We start from the raw sequence: 17,420 nt of genomic DNA on the forward strand, positions 1-17,420 counted from the left end.
TATAACAGTCTGTCCATATGCTGTTGCCTTTCAAGTTGATTCTTTCCAGCCAAGAGCTCTTCAACATGACATCTCTATTGTGAGTTTGACGTGTGGCTCTAATTCTATGTATTCAAAGCTATAACCACAGTTCTCCTGGGCCCCACCAACTCCTGCTCTTCCTTTCGTGTTTCCTATCTTCTATCTTAATGAGTATCTTTGCAATGTGCAATGTTTATCAAAATAATGTACAATGCATAGTTTCTCAATGGTCTATTAATCTCTATTTTACCATTCAAGCTCCAGCATACTTAAGGAATCTTTATGGGAACAGAAATCTAATTTTGTTATCTTCTGATTAAAACACACCAATATCTTCTAATTTTTCTCAAGATAAAGTCCCAAATGCTGACCATGACCTTCAAAGGCCTATATATTACATAGTTCTTGTTTGTCTATTTCTATCTGCCCTTACCTTTCTTAAAAGAAATCTCAGACTCCTTTTTCCAGTATCATATTTGAAATCTTTGATGCTCAATGATTTCCTTGAGTCTGTATATTAGGCTAAGTGAAATCAATCTGTATTTTATTTGGAATATTTGTTACACAGAAAATTATTTAAAGACCAGAGTGGATAGAGTACTTACCTTGCACGTGGTCAGCTGGGCTCTACTCCTCACATCACAGATGGTCCCTAAAGCTTGAGAGGAGTGATCCCTGAATGTAGAGTGACGAATAAATCCTGAGACCACTGTGGACTTACAAACCAAAAAAAAAAAAATAGATAGGAAGAAAATTAAAGATAGATCATCTTTTTCTGAAAGAATAGTGAAGTAGCTTGGAATATCAGCCTTGCAAGAATGTGGTTAATTCTTAGATATCACCACATGTACAATTATGTAAAATCCTAGCAGTGCTGATCTTTGAACCTAGCAACTCTGCTGTCAGCAAATCTAGGCATAGCAACCATATTATTGCCATTTCACAACCAGGTATACATAAGCACTATGCCATAATAAAGAATACATGTGAGCACCACAGTCAGAAAGTATGGCCTCTGGTGAGCCTGTGTATGAGCACCACAGTAACCCATGGCATGCATAATCTTGTAACTTGTGCTTCAGCTTGTGCTTGAGCCCAGGGGTTGGAGTGATAATACAAGGTGCTTACTTTGTACCCGACAAACTCAGGTTCAATCTCTAGCACCTTGGATGTTCCCCTGAGCACTACCAGGAATAATTCCTGAGTGCAGAGCCAGGAGTAACCCTTGACCACCACTGTGCATGGCCCAAAATTAACCAACCAACCAACCAAACAAACAAACAAAACTAAAGAAATAAAGAAAAGTTGAATGTGAGTTCTGGCAATCATGTGTGCAAATATCACAACTAAGGGAGTGTAAACCTCAGTGAGCATCAATGCCTCATGTGTGAGCATCACAACCTCATATGTGAACCCCAACTAATAAAATCTATATCCCACATCACCTACATGCACAATCCTGGTTATTCTAACATCAGCAACAATGAAGTGGTGTAGGGAGAATAGAAAAATTTACAAAATGTCTAAAAGACTTTAGTTTTTACCTGGTCCCTGTCCTAATGGTTGATCTCTAACCTCCTGCTGTGTTTACCCACTCACGTGACTTTCACATGTGGCTTTCTTGACATATTATGGAGGCCAATAGCAGCCATTGGAGCACTTGTTAAGAAATACTACCCTAAGTTTTTGAACTTTTAGAGGACAACCATGACACAAAGGAGTCTGTTTAGTAGAGGTTACCAGATTTATTCCCCCCTCCACCACCTCTCTCCAACTGAGCACATTTGATTTGGGGACATTTCTTGAGGAAATATCCCTCCCAAGATTTCCACAGACTGAAATATTTCACAGAACCCTTTGTTTTTTAGTTCCACAGAAGTTTTCTCTGGTGTTGTTCTTCTTACTGTCATCATCCACAATCCCAATGATGATGGCACTAAATCCTAAAATGAATCAGGGAGCTCCTTATGTATAAACATATCCCCTTGAAATTTCTTCCCTGCCACCATCTTACCTTCTGAACTTCTCTTCTGTTATTCTTTTTTATTTACTATAAGAATCTTTTTTTGAGTAGATCTACTCTACTAGTCCTTGATAAATAAGTCTCATTATGCTTTCAATACCACTATTATAATACCCAGAGATAACAGAGATGAGAGCTGGAAAAACTAGCTTATAAAATGAAGATACACTAACAACTATCATGACAATCTTAATGAGTGAGTGAAGTAAAATGCCTGTCTCGAATACAGGCAGGGGTGGGGGAAGGAGGAGGGGCTTTGCTGGTGGGAATGTTGGACTGGTGAAGGGGAATGTTCTGTTTATGACTGAAACCCAACTACACTCATGCTTGTAATTATGGTGCTTAAATAAAGATTTTATTAAAAATAACTTGATGCAAAAAATAAAAAGTTATGCTGAAAGAAAAATAAATTTGAATAGTTCAGAGAATATATTAATGAAGGCATATTTAATGTTTTTATTATACAATAAAATCTAAATTTTGACCAAAATATTTTAATTATTCTATTGCATCAAAATCATTATCAAATTAAAATTGGCATGTTCCATATTTCTGCTAAATCTCCTACAGAAGCTTTAAAAATATTTTTATTCTTCTCTATAATTTGAGCCTGAATCCTCCTTTTCTCTAAGCTGTGTTCCCTTAATATGACCTAAAATCTATATTAATATTAGATTATTCCTAACATACTTTTATCTCTTTCAATAGTAGTCTCTTAACACATTTTTAAATATCCAGAAATGCAACCATCCTCCATTTAAAATTGACAATATTAGGCATTATTTATTTTTAACTTCCATTTTTTTGTTTGACTATTTTTCAAAGTTCTCTGATTAACTCATCTTATTATGTAGAATAATTTTTGAGTCTTTCCTCATGTAGGAAACAGTTGAATAGAAGTTCCTTCAAATATCTTGCATTTTAAAAATCACTTTATTTGTCTACATGAAACTCTATCATTAACAGTAATGTATAACACAGTGTCCAATTTTTAATTAAAAAGTAAAAAAAGAATCATTCTGCTTTAGCAAATTGATACTATTTTGACAGAATTAAATTCTTGGGTTTCTATCCTTTTTATTTTTTTTTAATTTTAAGTTACAGGGCTGAAGAAATGTTAGAAATATTAAAGCACTTGCCTTGTATGCAGCCAACCCCAGTTCACTCTCAATAAGTTCATATGTGGCACCTGAGCAGACTCAGGAATGATTCCTGAGCATAGAGTCAGAAGTAAATCCTGAGCACAGCCAGATTGTGTAATATTCAAATATTCTCAACCCTACCAGCCTAAGTAACTACTGATTTACTCTATGTTTTAAGTTTGAAAAATACAAGTGAAAGATCTGGCACTCTCTTTTATCTAAAACTCATTAAATTTCAGCATAGATGTTGCCACATTGTGGGATTTTTCTTTTTGTTTGGGTATTTTTAATATTGGTTTTTGGAAATTCTACTTGAGGTGTTTCTTCCAACTCTCTAGATATGTTTTAGGGGTGTATTTATTTCACCATTCTAGACTCAATATTTTTGTTTTTTGTTTGTTTGTTTGTTTGGTTTTTTGGACCATATTTGGTGACGCTTAAGGGTTATTCCTGGATATGTGCTCAGAAATCGCTCCTGGCTTGGGGGACCATATGGGACACTAGGGGATTGAACCAGGGTCCGTCCTAGGTCAGCCACGTGCAAGGCAAACTCCCTATCGCTGTGCCACCACTCAGGCCCCTAGACTCAGTTTTTTAAATCTGTAAACTCAATTTTTTAAGTCTTAGATCAATTTTAATTTTATTTTTAGTGAGTTATTTATCCATTTCTGTGTTTTTCTTATTTTTGTTCTGAAATGCATACTATCACTATGGTAGTCCTCTAAGTTTGTTGCTTGTCTCTTAAATTTGTTTTTCTTTTAATATTTGCTCTGTTGTGTTCATTTCCTATCACTGCTGAAACAAATCACCATACTTTTAATGACCTAAGTAATGAAAACATATTATATCACATTTTTATAATTCAGAGTTCTGAAACAGGCTGAAGTCAAGGTATCAGGCAAGATAGAGTTCCTTTCTGAAGGCTCTAAGGGACAATCCATTACTTTATTTTGAGTCTTTTAGAAGCTTGTGATTGCTTTTCTTTTCTACCTCAGCAACATTTGCTCCAACCTCTTGAGATAACTTTCCTTGAGATAACAACCACCTGTTGGTGGTTTCCTAGGCACTACATATTCCACCAAACCCTACTCTCAAGGATTAAGCCAGAGTAGTTCCTGAATACACTAATTGTGCCCGCAAATCAGCCAATTAACCAATGAGACATAAAAATCCTAGCAACAGTGCATTTTGAATCTTTCTTTAGTAGTTCACATCTCCCTCTCACTCTTCTAACTTCTTAAACTTTCAAGAAATTTTGTAATTACAGTGAGCCCATCTAATCAATGATAATATCCCAATATAAGGATGGTTAATTTAATAATGACTACAAATCTTCTTCTGCCATCTAAGGGAAGACTCACATGGACAAAGGAATAGAACATGGATACCATTAGGCAATTCATTCTTTTCCTTAATTATTTGTTTTGTAAATGATATTTAAATTCAATAATAAGTAATTAGTTGAAGGATATGTAAGGAATGTAAGGAAAAGGGAAACTATAGACTTAGTTATATTTTTAGAGTTCTTTGCAATTATACTCTTCCCATTAACCTTCATACTGCATATTTCCTGGTAAAGACTACTGTGCACTCATTCAGAAATCACTTTGGCTGGAGGTATTAAACACATGCTTTTGTTCTTTTGTAGAATCCAGTGATCCTGATGATAAGAGCGCAGGTGCCACAGGGGAGACACCCTCCCAGCCTTATCCTGCACCAATGTATAGTCAACCAGAGGAGCTGAAAGAACAGATGGATGATACAAAGCCAACTAAACCTGAAGATAATGAGGAAACAGATCCATTGCCAGATAACTGGGAAATGGCCTATACAGAAAAGGGTGAAGTCTACTTCATTGAGTGAGTTTCATGTAGTTTTGAAGATTGCTATAAGGATCATATCAGTAGAGCCAAAAAGATAGCAAAAAAGATATTATAGGAGTTAGGGTTCTTATCTTGTATGCTGCTGACCCTGGTTCAGTTTCTCTGTAGTTATGGTTTACTGAGCATAGATCAGGGAGTAGCCTTAAGCAAAGTTGTGACCTAAACCTTACTCTTAATCTCTGCAAAACATAAAATAAAATAAAGATATACCAAAATGAATATACAGAAAAGATATACCAAATGAAATTTAAAAATATGGCAATTAGAAATGAATTGAATTTTACTAATATGTTTTTCATCTTTTTACAAATAATGTGACAATATCTTGATACATTAAGGATTCCAAATTGAATCTATATATGAAAGAATGAATTAAATGAGTCTACACTAAATTTTTTACATCCATTACCGAAAGGAAAAATTTTCATTTGATATTATTTTTTAATAAAACATAGTCTACATCTCATGAGAAAATACTTTTCTTACTTTTCCAAGATCAAGTAACATATCATAAATAGACCAAATGCGATAATAATATTTCATTCAAAGTTTTGGATACAGTCACCACAATATTCAATGGTTTAATAAGATCTAGCTATTTAAAACAAAATATTTAATGGTCATTAGAGGAACAAACATTTTAAGCATTTGATTGTAGGTCAGATATCAACAAAAGTACTTTGGTATATTTTCCATTTTATTACAGTATCTTCTATTATCTGTTTATCACTTTATGATTTACGAAATAAAGGCATGCTAATCCTGATATTTATTTAATCTGATCCCTCATTTTATTTTGGTTTTATTTGGGGGGGGTTGTCATGTATCACAAGTAGCATTGTCCCAATTAATTGCTTGGGTTGCTCCAGGTGATGCTAAGAGGACCAGGTAGAGTCAGAATCAAACACAGGCCTCTTCTATGCAGTTTGCAATGTAGACCTTTTAGAGCTATTTCCTTGGCCCATTTTCCAAGCTCAATTATTTATTTATTTTGTTAGTATTAATAATACTTTATTTTCTTTTTTATCAACAGGTCTTGTCTAGAGCTATAATAACTGTTTTAGTGAACTTCTAAATTGAAGATCTGAGCACAAAGCTAAATTTTTGGTGTGCATATAGATGATCAAAATGTTCCTTAGAAAGAACAAAGACTAAAAAATATTGTGAATGAACAATAGTTCTATTCTCTGAAAAGTTTTGTAAGTGTCAGAGAGAAAATGACTAGAATCTGAAGTTTTCATTGCTGACAGTGGATAAAAATGTGTCAGTCCTGATTATTCAAAGGAAATATTAAAACTAGATTCCCTTTCCCAACCTGGAGTGATTTGTGACTTAGATCTCCATAGGCAGAACTCAGTTGTGAAATTGAAATGTTACCACATGCCAATATTTAATTCTCACATGAAGGTTGGAAACTTTGATACTTGTGGCCCAGGGAATACATAATCAGGTAATTACTTGGTGCCCTGCTTGACTTCAACACAGATGAGAAATCCATTGTTTTGCAGAAAACAATTCACTATCATTCAACTTTTGACAAATCTTCTAAAGACAAAAATTTGTTTTGTATTATGATTAATAATACAAAGACATTTTGATCAGTTAATTAAAGAATTTAAGAGTTGTATAAAAATTTTAATTCCTCAAAAGTATTGTGTCTAAATGTACAATTTTGTTACCATAGCAGATAATAAGTCATATATAGACCATAAATATATGGTTACATGTGATGTTCAAAATAAGTAATGTTCTAAATAAGAATGCTGAGCATATACACATTTTAAAATTTAATATAGGGGTCATAGGGTTATATGAGGAAATAATAAAAGATAGCCAGCATGGCATAAGATTATAAAAGGTTACTTACAATGTATTAAATCATGCAATTATAAAAACTATTTTTGTGATTATAAAATGTAGTCCTTTGACATGTCAGGTTTGGGAATTGCAGAGAAGTTTTTTCTTATGATTTATTGTGAGTGATTAGGTTCTGTCAGGACTTGTGAAGAACTACAAAATAATTCTATTTATATTCAGCATAAATAGTCAGTGTCAGTATTCAAAGATTCATAAGATTTTGATTCTGCTCTCAGATTTGTCATTAAGGAAGGAAGAAGTGTCATTAAAATTAGTAAATAAGTCTGAGTTTTGTGATACTATGCGTAGATTTAAACAGCACAAGAAGATATAATAGGAAAAGTGAGATCACTTAACCTGAAAGATGAACATAGTTAAATAAAGAATTTCAGGTATTGGAACATTAACATTTAACTTACAGTTATTAATAAATATCTCTGCTATGTCCATTTCTTCTCTATCTTTATTGGTGTCTAAGAGGCCATTGATTTTTGCGTGTTAATTTTGTAGCCATTTTAAACTCTTGGCATATAGTAGTCTACCATATAAGATATATACTTTTGTAGAACATTGTATGGTTCCAGGTTCCTAGCCTTTAACTAATTTGTATCATACCTACCTTATTTAAAATATATCATAAGCACCCTACAAATTGATTGATGTCCCCTCCATTCCAAATGAGATTCTCAGGACCTGAAACAAATTAACATTCCCAAGGTGTCATAGGCACTACAAATCTATGGTCATTCTCTCATACTACAAAATGCAAACAAACATTGGCTGGAAAAAAAAAGGGTAAACTTTTATTTTACAAAGAGTATTTGTTTTACTGTTTCTGGTCCAGAAATACCCTATTCCAGAGACTAAGTGTTCCTTTAGGGAGAATTGACACTGGGTTAATCTGGAGTGACAGGCTTTGGGAATCCTATTTAAATTACTTCTTTGTTTGGGAATCCGTTTAGTTACTAACATAAAAGAGACTGCTTCTGCTTTGGCAAAAAACAAAATGACAACAAGAACCTATTTGTTTACTACCATCTTCCCAAATGGCAGCAAATGCTAAGTCATTTTAAATAATAGACTTTTAAAAGCTGACTTTTGAGACTGAATAATCACACTGTAAAAATGTCATGGTTTACATGGTTTCCTTAATCTTTGTCTGGACTGATTTGCTCAGAAATACTAAACAAGGCATACAATTTTCCACTTCTTTTGTTGAATTTATATCTTCTAAATTTTATTTTTTTAAGTATTTTATATCTCCTTTAGCTTTAGAAGTGATCTATATTCCCATCTAGTATTTCCAACCAATCTGAATCTTCCTTCTATTAAAGGCAGAAGCCAAAATATTGGAGAAATTTATTGAGAGAAAAAAAGCAGTTCTTTATGAAACAATACCAATATAATGCTTTCCTATTCTAAGCTTGAGATGTCTCTATCCATAACAAAATCTATATTATTATACTTACTTTCTCTAAAATCTATTACCAAACAGTAGTTTGATCAAACATTTGTTCATGTCATCTGGAACATGCTTATATTTCAGGTTCAATCCCATACAGAAAACAAGTGTTGTAGATAAAATAAGTGTGTAGCACATCTCCTTCATAGACACTAATAAAACCCAAAATAGTATTTTTCATTAAATCACTTTTCAAAATACTTTCTAAACAGATGGTAGGTAAGAAATATGATGGCAAAATCAGATATTTTGTTCAACAAAAATGTTATTAATGTTATTTAAGAAGAAAATAACTGGGGCTGGAGTGGTAGCACAGTGGTAAGGCATTTGCCTTGCACATTACTGACCCAGGACGAATGTGGGTTTGATACTCAGCATCCCATATGGTCCCCCAAGCCAGGAGCAATTTCTGAGCACAGAGCCAGAAGTAACCCCTGAGCACCACTGGGTGTGCCCCCCCTCCCCAAAAGAAGAAAATAACTACCATAGGTATCATTAATGATAATATTTTATACATAATAATGTATAAATAGAAAAAATAGTAAAACTGAAAATAAGTCTGGATTAAAAATGTGTCTACTCTTATTATCAATTAGATAAAACCAATATTATCTTTAATAGTTCTTTCGGGATGATTATATAAAAGGAAGAAAATATCCTCTACATAGATTATTACTATTTTAGAGAGAGATTTGAATATGCCATATTATATTAAAGATATAATTAGTGCATATGTGCTATGCAAGAGATATCAATAATACACTTTTATTTTTATTTTTTATTGAAACCAATATGAATTACAAGTCTTTTACAGTTACATAGTGACAGTGATTTAGGGCAGTACCTACCACCAGTGTTGACCTCCCTCCACTGTAGTTCCCAGCATGATCCCATACCTCCACCTTTAGCCTCCTAGACTGCTAGTTTTACAGGTCCATTCTGTTTATAGCTTGTTATAGTTTGGGTCTCTTGATTCTGCTGTCCTTGACATTGATTTGGGTATTTAGAGCTGACCATTTTTTTTTATTTCCACTCTATGCTCCTGAGACCTCTTGGTCCCTGGGTCCCATCCACTTTATTTAAAAGCAAATCATAATTTTAAATATGATTAGAGATTTTCATGTTGCTTTTTTCTGTAACCTATGTCACACTCCTGTTAAAATATTTAACTTCCACATCATTCATTGCTCCACAGCTTGCATTGCTCAACAAACTCTAAAATATTTATAGTTATGTTGTGTACCTTGTTCAAAAGATTATGCATGGTTAAGTCAAGTATCATTGACTTCAATGACTTATATTTCTTCTTGAATAGAAATTACTTAGGGAAAAAGATTGAAATTTGTCATATATTAAAAATAAAGATTTAAAATTAGCTTTTTAGAAGATTTTTTATTTAAATGTATTTATTATTATTTTTAGTCTAAAATTAAGTCATTAATTTTAGAGAAAATGGGAGCAAAGCAAAGGTGTGTTTGACAATCAATTTATTATTCCATCAATAAAATTAAAGTTGATAAAATATCGTCCAATAGGGGCTGGAGTAATAGCACAGTGGTAGGGCATTTGCCTTGCATGCAGCCAACCTGGGACAGACCCACTTTCCATCCCTGGTTTTTCATATGGTCCCCCAAGCTTGCCAGGAACTTTAGTGCAGAGCTTGGAGTAACCCCTGATTGCCACCACGTGTGGCCCCAAAACCAAGAAGAAAGAAAAATATCATCCAATATTTGTGTAATCATAAACATTATTTTAACCTGGTTAGCAATGTGAGATAAGAAAGAAGTGAAGAAAAAGAAACAGAAATAAAAGAGCAAAGAAAAAAATTAAAATTAGTTTAAATTAATCAACCTTAAAAACCCACTTACATATCGTAAGGAACCAGTAATACTTTGTATTTTGGAAAAATAAAGAGTAAATGAAAGCAGTGAAATGGGAGATAGAAGGTGGGATGATCTATACAAAAATAAAGTTTTGTTCTAAGATCACATAGATATTAGAGGAGGTAAGGTACATAATTTGCATGCTATTATAGTGTTAGTAATAGTCTAAGTATTAGATTCCTAGCCACAGATTTGGTCCCATAAACATTACCTGGAATCATTCTTGAGAACTGAACCAGGAATAGTTCCTGAGCATCTCTGTGTGTGCCCACCCCAAGACAATTTTTTTCCTGTTATTTAGCCATTTGATAGCATTTTATTATGCAATATTTAATGTAGCTTTTTACACATAATGTTCACACACGGGTCACATAAATCAGATATGTAAGATTTTATTCAGGAAAAGTACTTAGATTTAAATGAAGAAAATTTTGTAACCCCACCTCTCAATCTTCTTGTAACCTGACCGACAAAAAAGAGCCTCCCATTTCTGGGAGGATTCTTGGGAGGTAATAAAAGCTTTTGACTGGAAGGGCAAAAGGGTGGGGATTTGCCTGAATGGAGAAGGTTGCAGGAGAAGAGATGGCTGAAAGAGACTAGGCGCAGGGCAAGCTGACAAGACCATGCTTAAATAGGTTTAAGATTATAGGCCACACATGTTGGCCAGGGTAAATAAAGATGATATTTCTTGGAACCTGTCTGTGGATGATTTACTTGTCTCTATCCGAACCTGCTAGCTAACCCACCGGCTAGAGAGGTTTGGAGTCATGTGGCTGGGATGACAGAGAAAGGTCCCTCCATTCGCCCCATCACCATCCAAGCCCATCCTAAGGGCTCTGATGCAACAAATTTGACTTAAAATATTTGAATAGATGGGGCTGAGTTCATAGCTCAGTGGATAGGACATTTGCATTGCATGTAGCCAACATGGGTTCAATCCCCGCCATCCCATATGATATCCTGAGCCTGCTAGGAGTAATTTCTGAGCAAAGAGCCAGGAGTAAAACCCTAAGCACTGCAGAACGTGACCTCTAAACAAAAACAAAATAAAACTAAATAATATTTGAATAGAGGATTCTCATTTATAAAGATGTTTCTGATGAGACTAAAGAGAGAGTACAAGGCACTTACCTGACATTCAATATACCAGTTTGTTTTTGACACAATATGTGGTTCTCTGAGCCCTGCCCTAAGTGCTCTCTGGCCACAGAGCCAGAATTAAATTTTTAGCACTCTTGAGTATGACCCCAAAAAATAAATCAAAAAATAAAACTAGAACTGCACAAAATTTTACTTACAATTTATTTCAGTTCTCCAGACAGACGTATAATTTATCTTCATAAAAGACATTTTTTGGTGGGAGGGGACACATTTAATAGTGCTCTGTACTTACTTTTAAATTTGTGTTCAGAGATCATATATGGGATCTCATTGATTGGATGTGGGTAGGCCCATGTAAGGCAAGTACAATATCTGAACTATTGCTCTGGCCCCACAGAGAAGACTTCTAGATAGTTTTTGCTTATTTTTTTTCTTATTTTTGGGCCACACCCAGTCACACTCAGTATTTTCTCCTGGCTATGTACTTAGAAATCGCTCCTGGCTTAGGAGACCATATTGGATGCCGGGGGATCAAACTGCTTTCTGTCCTAGGTTAGCTCATGCAAGGCAAACTCCCTACTGCTTGTGCCACCGCTGCGGACCCAGTTTTTGATTAATTTTTTATCCAGTATTTTTAAAAGGCATTCAACTCGATTAACTACTGATTTTGATGTACTTAGTCTCTCAGTTTTTACCAGTATCACATTTACTTTATTCATAGAAACACATGAATTAGTGTGTATATTATTAAGGTCTAAATATTCTCTAAAATATTCATTTTATTCTCCGGCTAGAAAAATTAAAAGTTCCAGGCTTGGGGTGGGTATAGAGTGGATGGCTAACTGGGAACATTGGTGGCAGTTATGAATACTGGTGAAGGAATGGGTATTGAACATTGTATGACTGAAACTCAATTATTAATAACTTTTTAACTGTATCTCATAGTTTTTTAAAAAAAGAAAGTTCCTTTGCAAATGCTGTATGTGTGCATGTGTTTTAAAGAACCTAAAATTAAAACATAAAAGTATGTCACACTTGTTCCTTGTCTTCCAGTTATTATTGGCCCACACAACTTAGATATTATTGCAGAAAATTGACATCAAACTATAGCAATGCAAAGGGGTTAGGTGATCATGTCCGCAGATTTGAGGAAGGTATGCTATCGTGAATAATACCTCAATGATTTCATTTCGTAGTTTTTTGCTTAACGTTTCATTCTATTTTCAAACAAAATTGTTGAGGTTTAAAAATATATAATTTAAAAGAAATAGAAAAGACATTTGGTCCATATCTCCCCAAGGCATTAAAAATAACTCTTTTGTAAGGCATCTTAAAGAAGGGTGCAAATTACAAGGCCTGCAAAAGTCCTATTGGAAAATACTGTGTTATGTCTTTATGTGATGTTTAAGACAATTACTGGAGGCAACTGCTGCCCACACTTCTTTCAGAATAACTGCAAAATCAGCTAAAAATGCTGTTAACTATAAGAGACTCAGATTGTCAAAATACATTAAAATGACATATTGTTAATGATAGTTAAACCAAAAAAATACATCTCCTGAAATGAAATACTTTACATAAACTCAGGAATGCTCAGAAATGCACTGTTCTCTTTAACACTTTATATAAAACAACCTTGATGAATGTAAATTGGTAATTTATATAAAGTATGGGAAACTTAGGTTTGTGTGTATAAAAAGGTTATATTGGTCCCTACCAGAACTCAGTAATGTCTGTTTAATACATTCTACAGATGCGTTTGTTTTGGGAATATGTCTTATACCTAGAAATAATTTTTTTCCAAAATTGGTAAAGGAACTGAAAGATGTTATAAACACTAATTTTTCTTGGCCACCTTCCAACATTTTCCCCAGACATACAAACAGATAATATCACATGCTTGAGTGCACACACATGTACATGCGCATGCAAGCATACTCTCTCTCTCTCTCTCTCTCTCTCTCTCTCTCTTACACACACACACACACACACACACTCACACACACACATTGAACTGAGGTCTCTACAGACAGAATTTGTAAGTGACTTATTTTTCAAAATGTGATCAGTTAACACCAAATCCAGGCCACAGTCTGCAGTCTGTGTTGTCAGTTAATCATAACTTCTGTCCACAGATTGTGTGGTATCAAGTTTTAAGCTCAAAGGGAAAAACTCGGTATTGTGTTATTGATGTGCGACAGTAAGAGCAGGATGAGATGAAAATACTGTAATGCCTTACTTTCCTCAGAAACTTAATAATGAACTAATCAGGATGATCACACTGCTTATAAATAAATATGCAAGAGCTGGATATACTATATGAATGGTAATAACTTGACCAACTTCAGAAATTTTATCTGATAAGTTATTAGACTCTGCTCAAAGGCATCTACTAATGAGGAGTTATTAAGCCTGAAAACTGTGATGGAGGGGCTGGAGCAACAGAACAGCGGTAGGGTGTTTGCCTTGCACACAGCCAACCTGGGACAGGCCCGGGTTTGATGCCCAGCATCCCATATGGTCTCCCACACCGGCCAGGAGCAATTTCTGAGTGCAGAGCCAGGAGTAACCCCTGAGTGCTACCCGTGTGACCCAACCCCTCCAGACCCCCCCCCCAAAAAAAAAACTTTGATGGAAAATGTTTCCTCTATACATGAAAGTCAGAAATAAAAGTGATCTTCAGAAACAGACTTCATGACCCAAGGTTCTTTTTCATATATTTATGTATTTTGAGATAACATTCATTTACAAGAGTGCAAATGCCTATTTGTTTTTGGAGCACAATGTTCACCTTCACCATACCACATCCAACACTGATATCCTTCCATCACTGTTCATAGTATCCTTCTCTACTCCCCTGTTTTACGGCCCTTAATAAATTCACTTCTCTTGTCAAAGTCTAAGGGTTTATTTTCACAGATATTCTCTATTTCCTTAATTTCCCTATTTCTATATCACTTAGAAATGAGACCTGGTATTTGTCTTTCTCTGTCTGCTTATCAAGGCACTCTCTAGTTCCACTCATTAATTATCATGGAAATGCAATTCAAAATAGCAATGATATGTTATCTCACACTAGTAAGAAAGGCCTTTCCAGTAAAGGTCTGAAACACAAGCGAGGTGAAAAGGAAATAGAACTTCATTTTTTGTTGTAGGTAATGTCAACTGGTTCAACATCTATGGAAAACGTTTTCTCAAAAAAGAAAAAACTATCATATGATATGATATATTAATTCCACTGCTAGCTAGCTATCCCAAGAACACAAAAAATTTGTTTACAAGATAGACAGATCTATAGAAAGATAGATTAGATAAATAATGATGAAGAAGATAGTGCCTTTTTTTTTAAAATACTATTAACCATGATAATTCAAGTTCAAAACTACAGATGAGTGGTTAAGAAAGCAGTGGTATATATACAAAATATGCCCAAGAATCTCAGTGTCTAAGTTCTCAAATCAGAAGTGATTCTTATAAGCAGGTGGGATGTTTGTTCAGGAAACACTATTTGAATACTATTTTAACACCTTGGAATTATTTCCCCCAGCTCATTTTGAGTCCATCCTTCTTCCTTCCTGCCTTCAAATTTCCTTCTGCAAAAAAATTGCTATTAAATATGCCAAATAGGGAGAAATTTTAACCTTTGCTGTAAGTACAGTATGGTTTATTGGATTACCTAGGTAACAATTGTGACTTTGATATGATAAAATATAGTATTTCACTAAATTCACTAAAGAGAAAATGCAAGTGAAACTCATGTCATTACCATTTTTCTTAAGTTGTGTTCAAGCTTCTCTGTTTCCTGGCTTTAATTTACATTTCTAACCTATTTCTCTCCTCCCTTTCAGGTTCTATTTATTTTTACTCTTTGTTACAAGAAAACCTCACACTTTTTCTAATCTGTGATATTTCTCCTTCTGTTTTTAAATTTCTCACAATTGTAGATGACTTGAAACAACTGGACACACTAAAGCTTTTAGTTTAAATAAGCAGTTAAGAGTAGTTGCATTGTTCTCATATTATATATACGTAAGCATCACCTGGAGTGCTTTCAGGATCCACCTTAGAGTTTGTGACTTACTAGCTCTAGTAGGACCTGAAACATGCATTTTAATAAATAAGCCCACCAGAAAATTCCAATACAGGTATTAGAATTATAATATTCCAATATTCCAAAATTCTAACACAGCTATTAGGAGCTCCTTAAAAAATACAGCAGGAAGTATATCATTCCTTTGCTTAAAGACACTAAATAGTGCCCAGGATCAAACCAAGGTCAGCCACAGATAAGGCAAGCTTTTTAAACCTCATCCTTTCTCTCAGATTTCTATTCTTTGCTTTTGAAATCTCTGGCAAAAAAACCTAAAGAAAGCATTTTTAAATTAAATGTAATATTTTATTTTCATTAAATTTTACATTCTACTCTAGATACAAAATACAGACTTTTTTTTCTTAAAATCCCAGCTTCCCTGTTGGATTGAATGTGTTTAGATAGAAGATGGCTAAAAGTGGGTTAATGAAATTGCAATTAATCACTTTTGGAGAAAAACCTAGGAATCCCAAGAACATGCTGTAATTTGCATCACTTTTGTCCTGCCTCTGCAAGCTCTATAGTTAAAGAGTAACAAAACAACCATTTATGAAAAGGGCAGGTTTTAGATGAAAATAATTCTTTTGGGAAACTCAGGAAGCAGGATCAGAGCCTGTAAACGGTGCTCTTCCAACTGGAGAATCCTGTATTTGTAATAAATTCCTTTTGCTCTGGATGAGTTCTGCATTTTCAATGAGGTTAACTTGGCAACATCCTAGTTGATTTTAATAAAAATAGCTGCTTTGAGGCCAGGGAGCTGAGGTTGCCAAATTTACAGCTGCCTTGCACAATTACTCTTACACCTCCTTCAGGGCTACTTAGAACCAGTAAGCAAATTAAGTGTATCGATTGCAATTTGGTTGGACTAACCCCTCCCCCTTTTTTTCTTAAGGAATAAACTTGATTCCTTTCAGGATGTGTCTATTCAGAGTGATCTCTTTTCTTTTCAGCCATAACACAAAGACAACATCATGGCTGGATCCACGACTTGCGAAAAAGGCTAAACCTCCAGAAGAGTGCAAAGAAAATGGTAGGTTATTAAGTTTTTGTGGTGTATTAATGTTGCACTTGAAGAATGTTTGTGTTTCTTCAAAACGGGTCTCACAGAAAGCTGTGCTAACCTAAGGACGCTGTTTTAAAGATGTACGATTTAATGATCAGAAAGGAGAGAGAAGTAACTCGGGTATTTCAGCATGCCATGTGGTTTTCCTTTTTCTTGCTGACGAACTGTGCTGGATATCACATCTCTGTCATCTCTGTTGGTTCTGTTTGACTCTTGGCTTGACTTTCCACCACCTACTAAGCACTTTTTGTTTGCAATATGTCTCTCGGAGGATGCTGATCTTTGCGCTGAAATAAAAATATGATGTGTAGAGAAACAGTAGAGTGGAATGTGAAAAGCACTTAATTTTTGTATTTAGAGGCATAGTATTCTCCTAGCTATTGGAGAATCTATGATTAAAGGATTCCATTCTTACATATCAAGTAATAGTGACTAATTGCTGAACATGATGGTTTATTCTTAGTGTTGTTCTGTTCCAAATGTAATATTAACTTGCTAAAAATTTGCCCGTTTTTATGAGTGTGAGAAAAAACTTGAAAACAACCTTGATGAATGTAAATTGGTAATTTATATAAAGTTTGAAAATGATATGTCATTTTAGAAATGTTGACTAAATGTTCTGGAGTATGCTTATGATATATTGAAGATATTATAGGGTACCATCTCTGATGATATATTTTGATTACATTCACAACCTTCAACCAATCACATTTTTAGAGCTCTATTCGCAATCTTCTATAATTGAGAAGCTTGTAAAGGTGAAGAAAGCGATAAAGAATTGGTGGTGGGAAGATTGCACTAGTGAAGGAGGTGTTCCTTTTTTTTTTTAAACTGAAACCCAACTACAAACAGGTTTGTAATCATAGTGCTTAAATAAAAACATTATATATAAAAT

The 17,420-nt window shown here is 34.3% G+C and overlaps 1 protein-coding gene across 2 annotated transcripts in view; it reads left to right on the forward strand.

The window, feature by feature from the left end:
- The window catches only part of MAGI2 (membrane associated guanylate kinase, WW and PDZ domain containing 2), a 1,487,205-nt gene that overhangs the window by 1,002,720 nt on the left and 467,065 nt on the right, over window positions 1-17,420 (forward strand). For both annotated transcript variants that reach the window (XM_049783101.1, XM_049783109.1), the window contains 2 exons: window positions 4,835-5,045; window positions 16,413-16,492. In XM_049783101.1, coding sequence (XP_049639058.1) covers window positions 4,835-5,045; window positions 16,413-16,492 — 291 coding nt within the window. The remainder of the gene's footprint in view (window positions 1-4,834; window positions 5,046-16,412; window positions 16,493-17,420) is intronic.

The sequence above is a fragment of the Suncus etruscus genome, chromosome 1, assembly GCF_024139225.1.
Source record: "Suncus etruscus isolate mSunEtr1 chromosome 1, mSunEtr1.pri.cur, whole genome shotgun sequence".
Lineage (NCBI taxonomy): Eukaryota > Metazoa > Chordata > Mammalia > Eulipotyphla > Soricidae > Suncus > Suncus etruscus.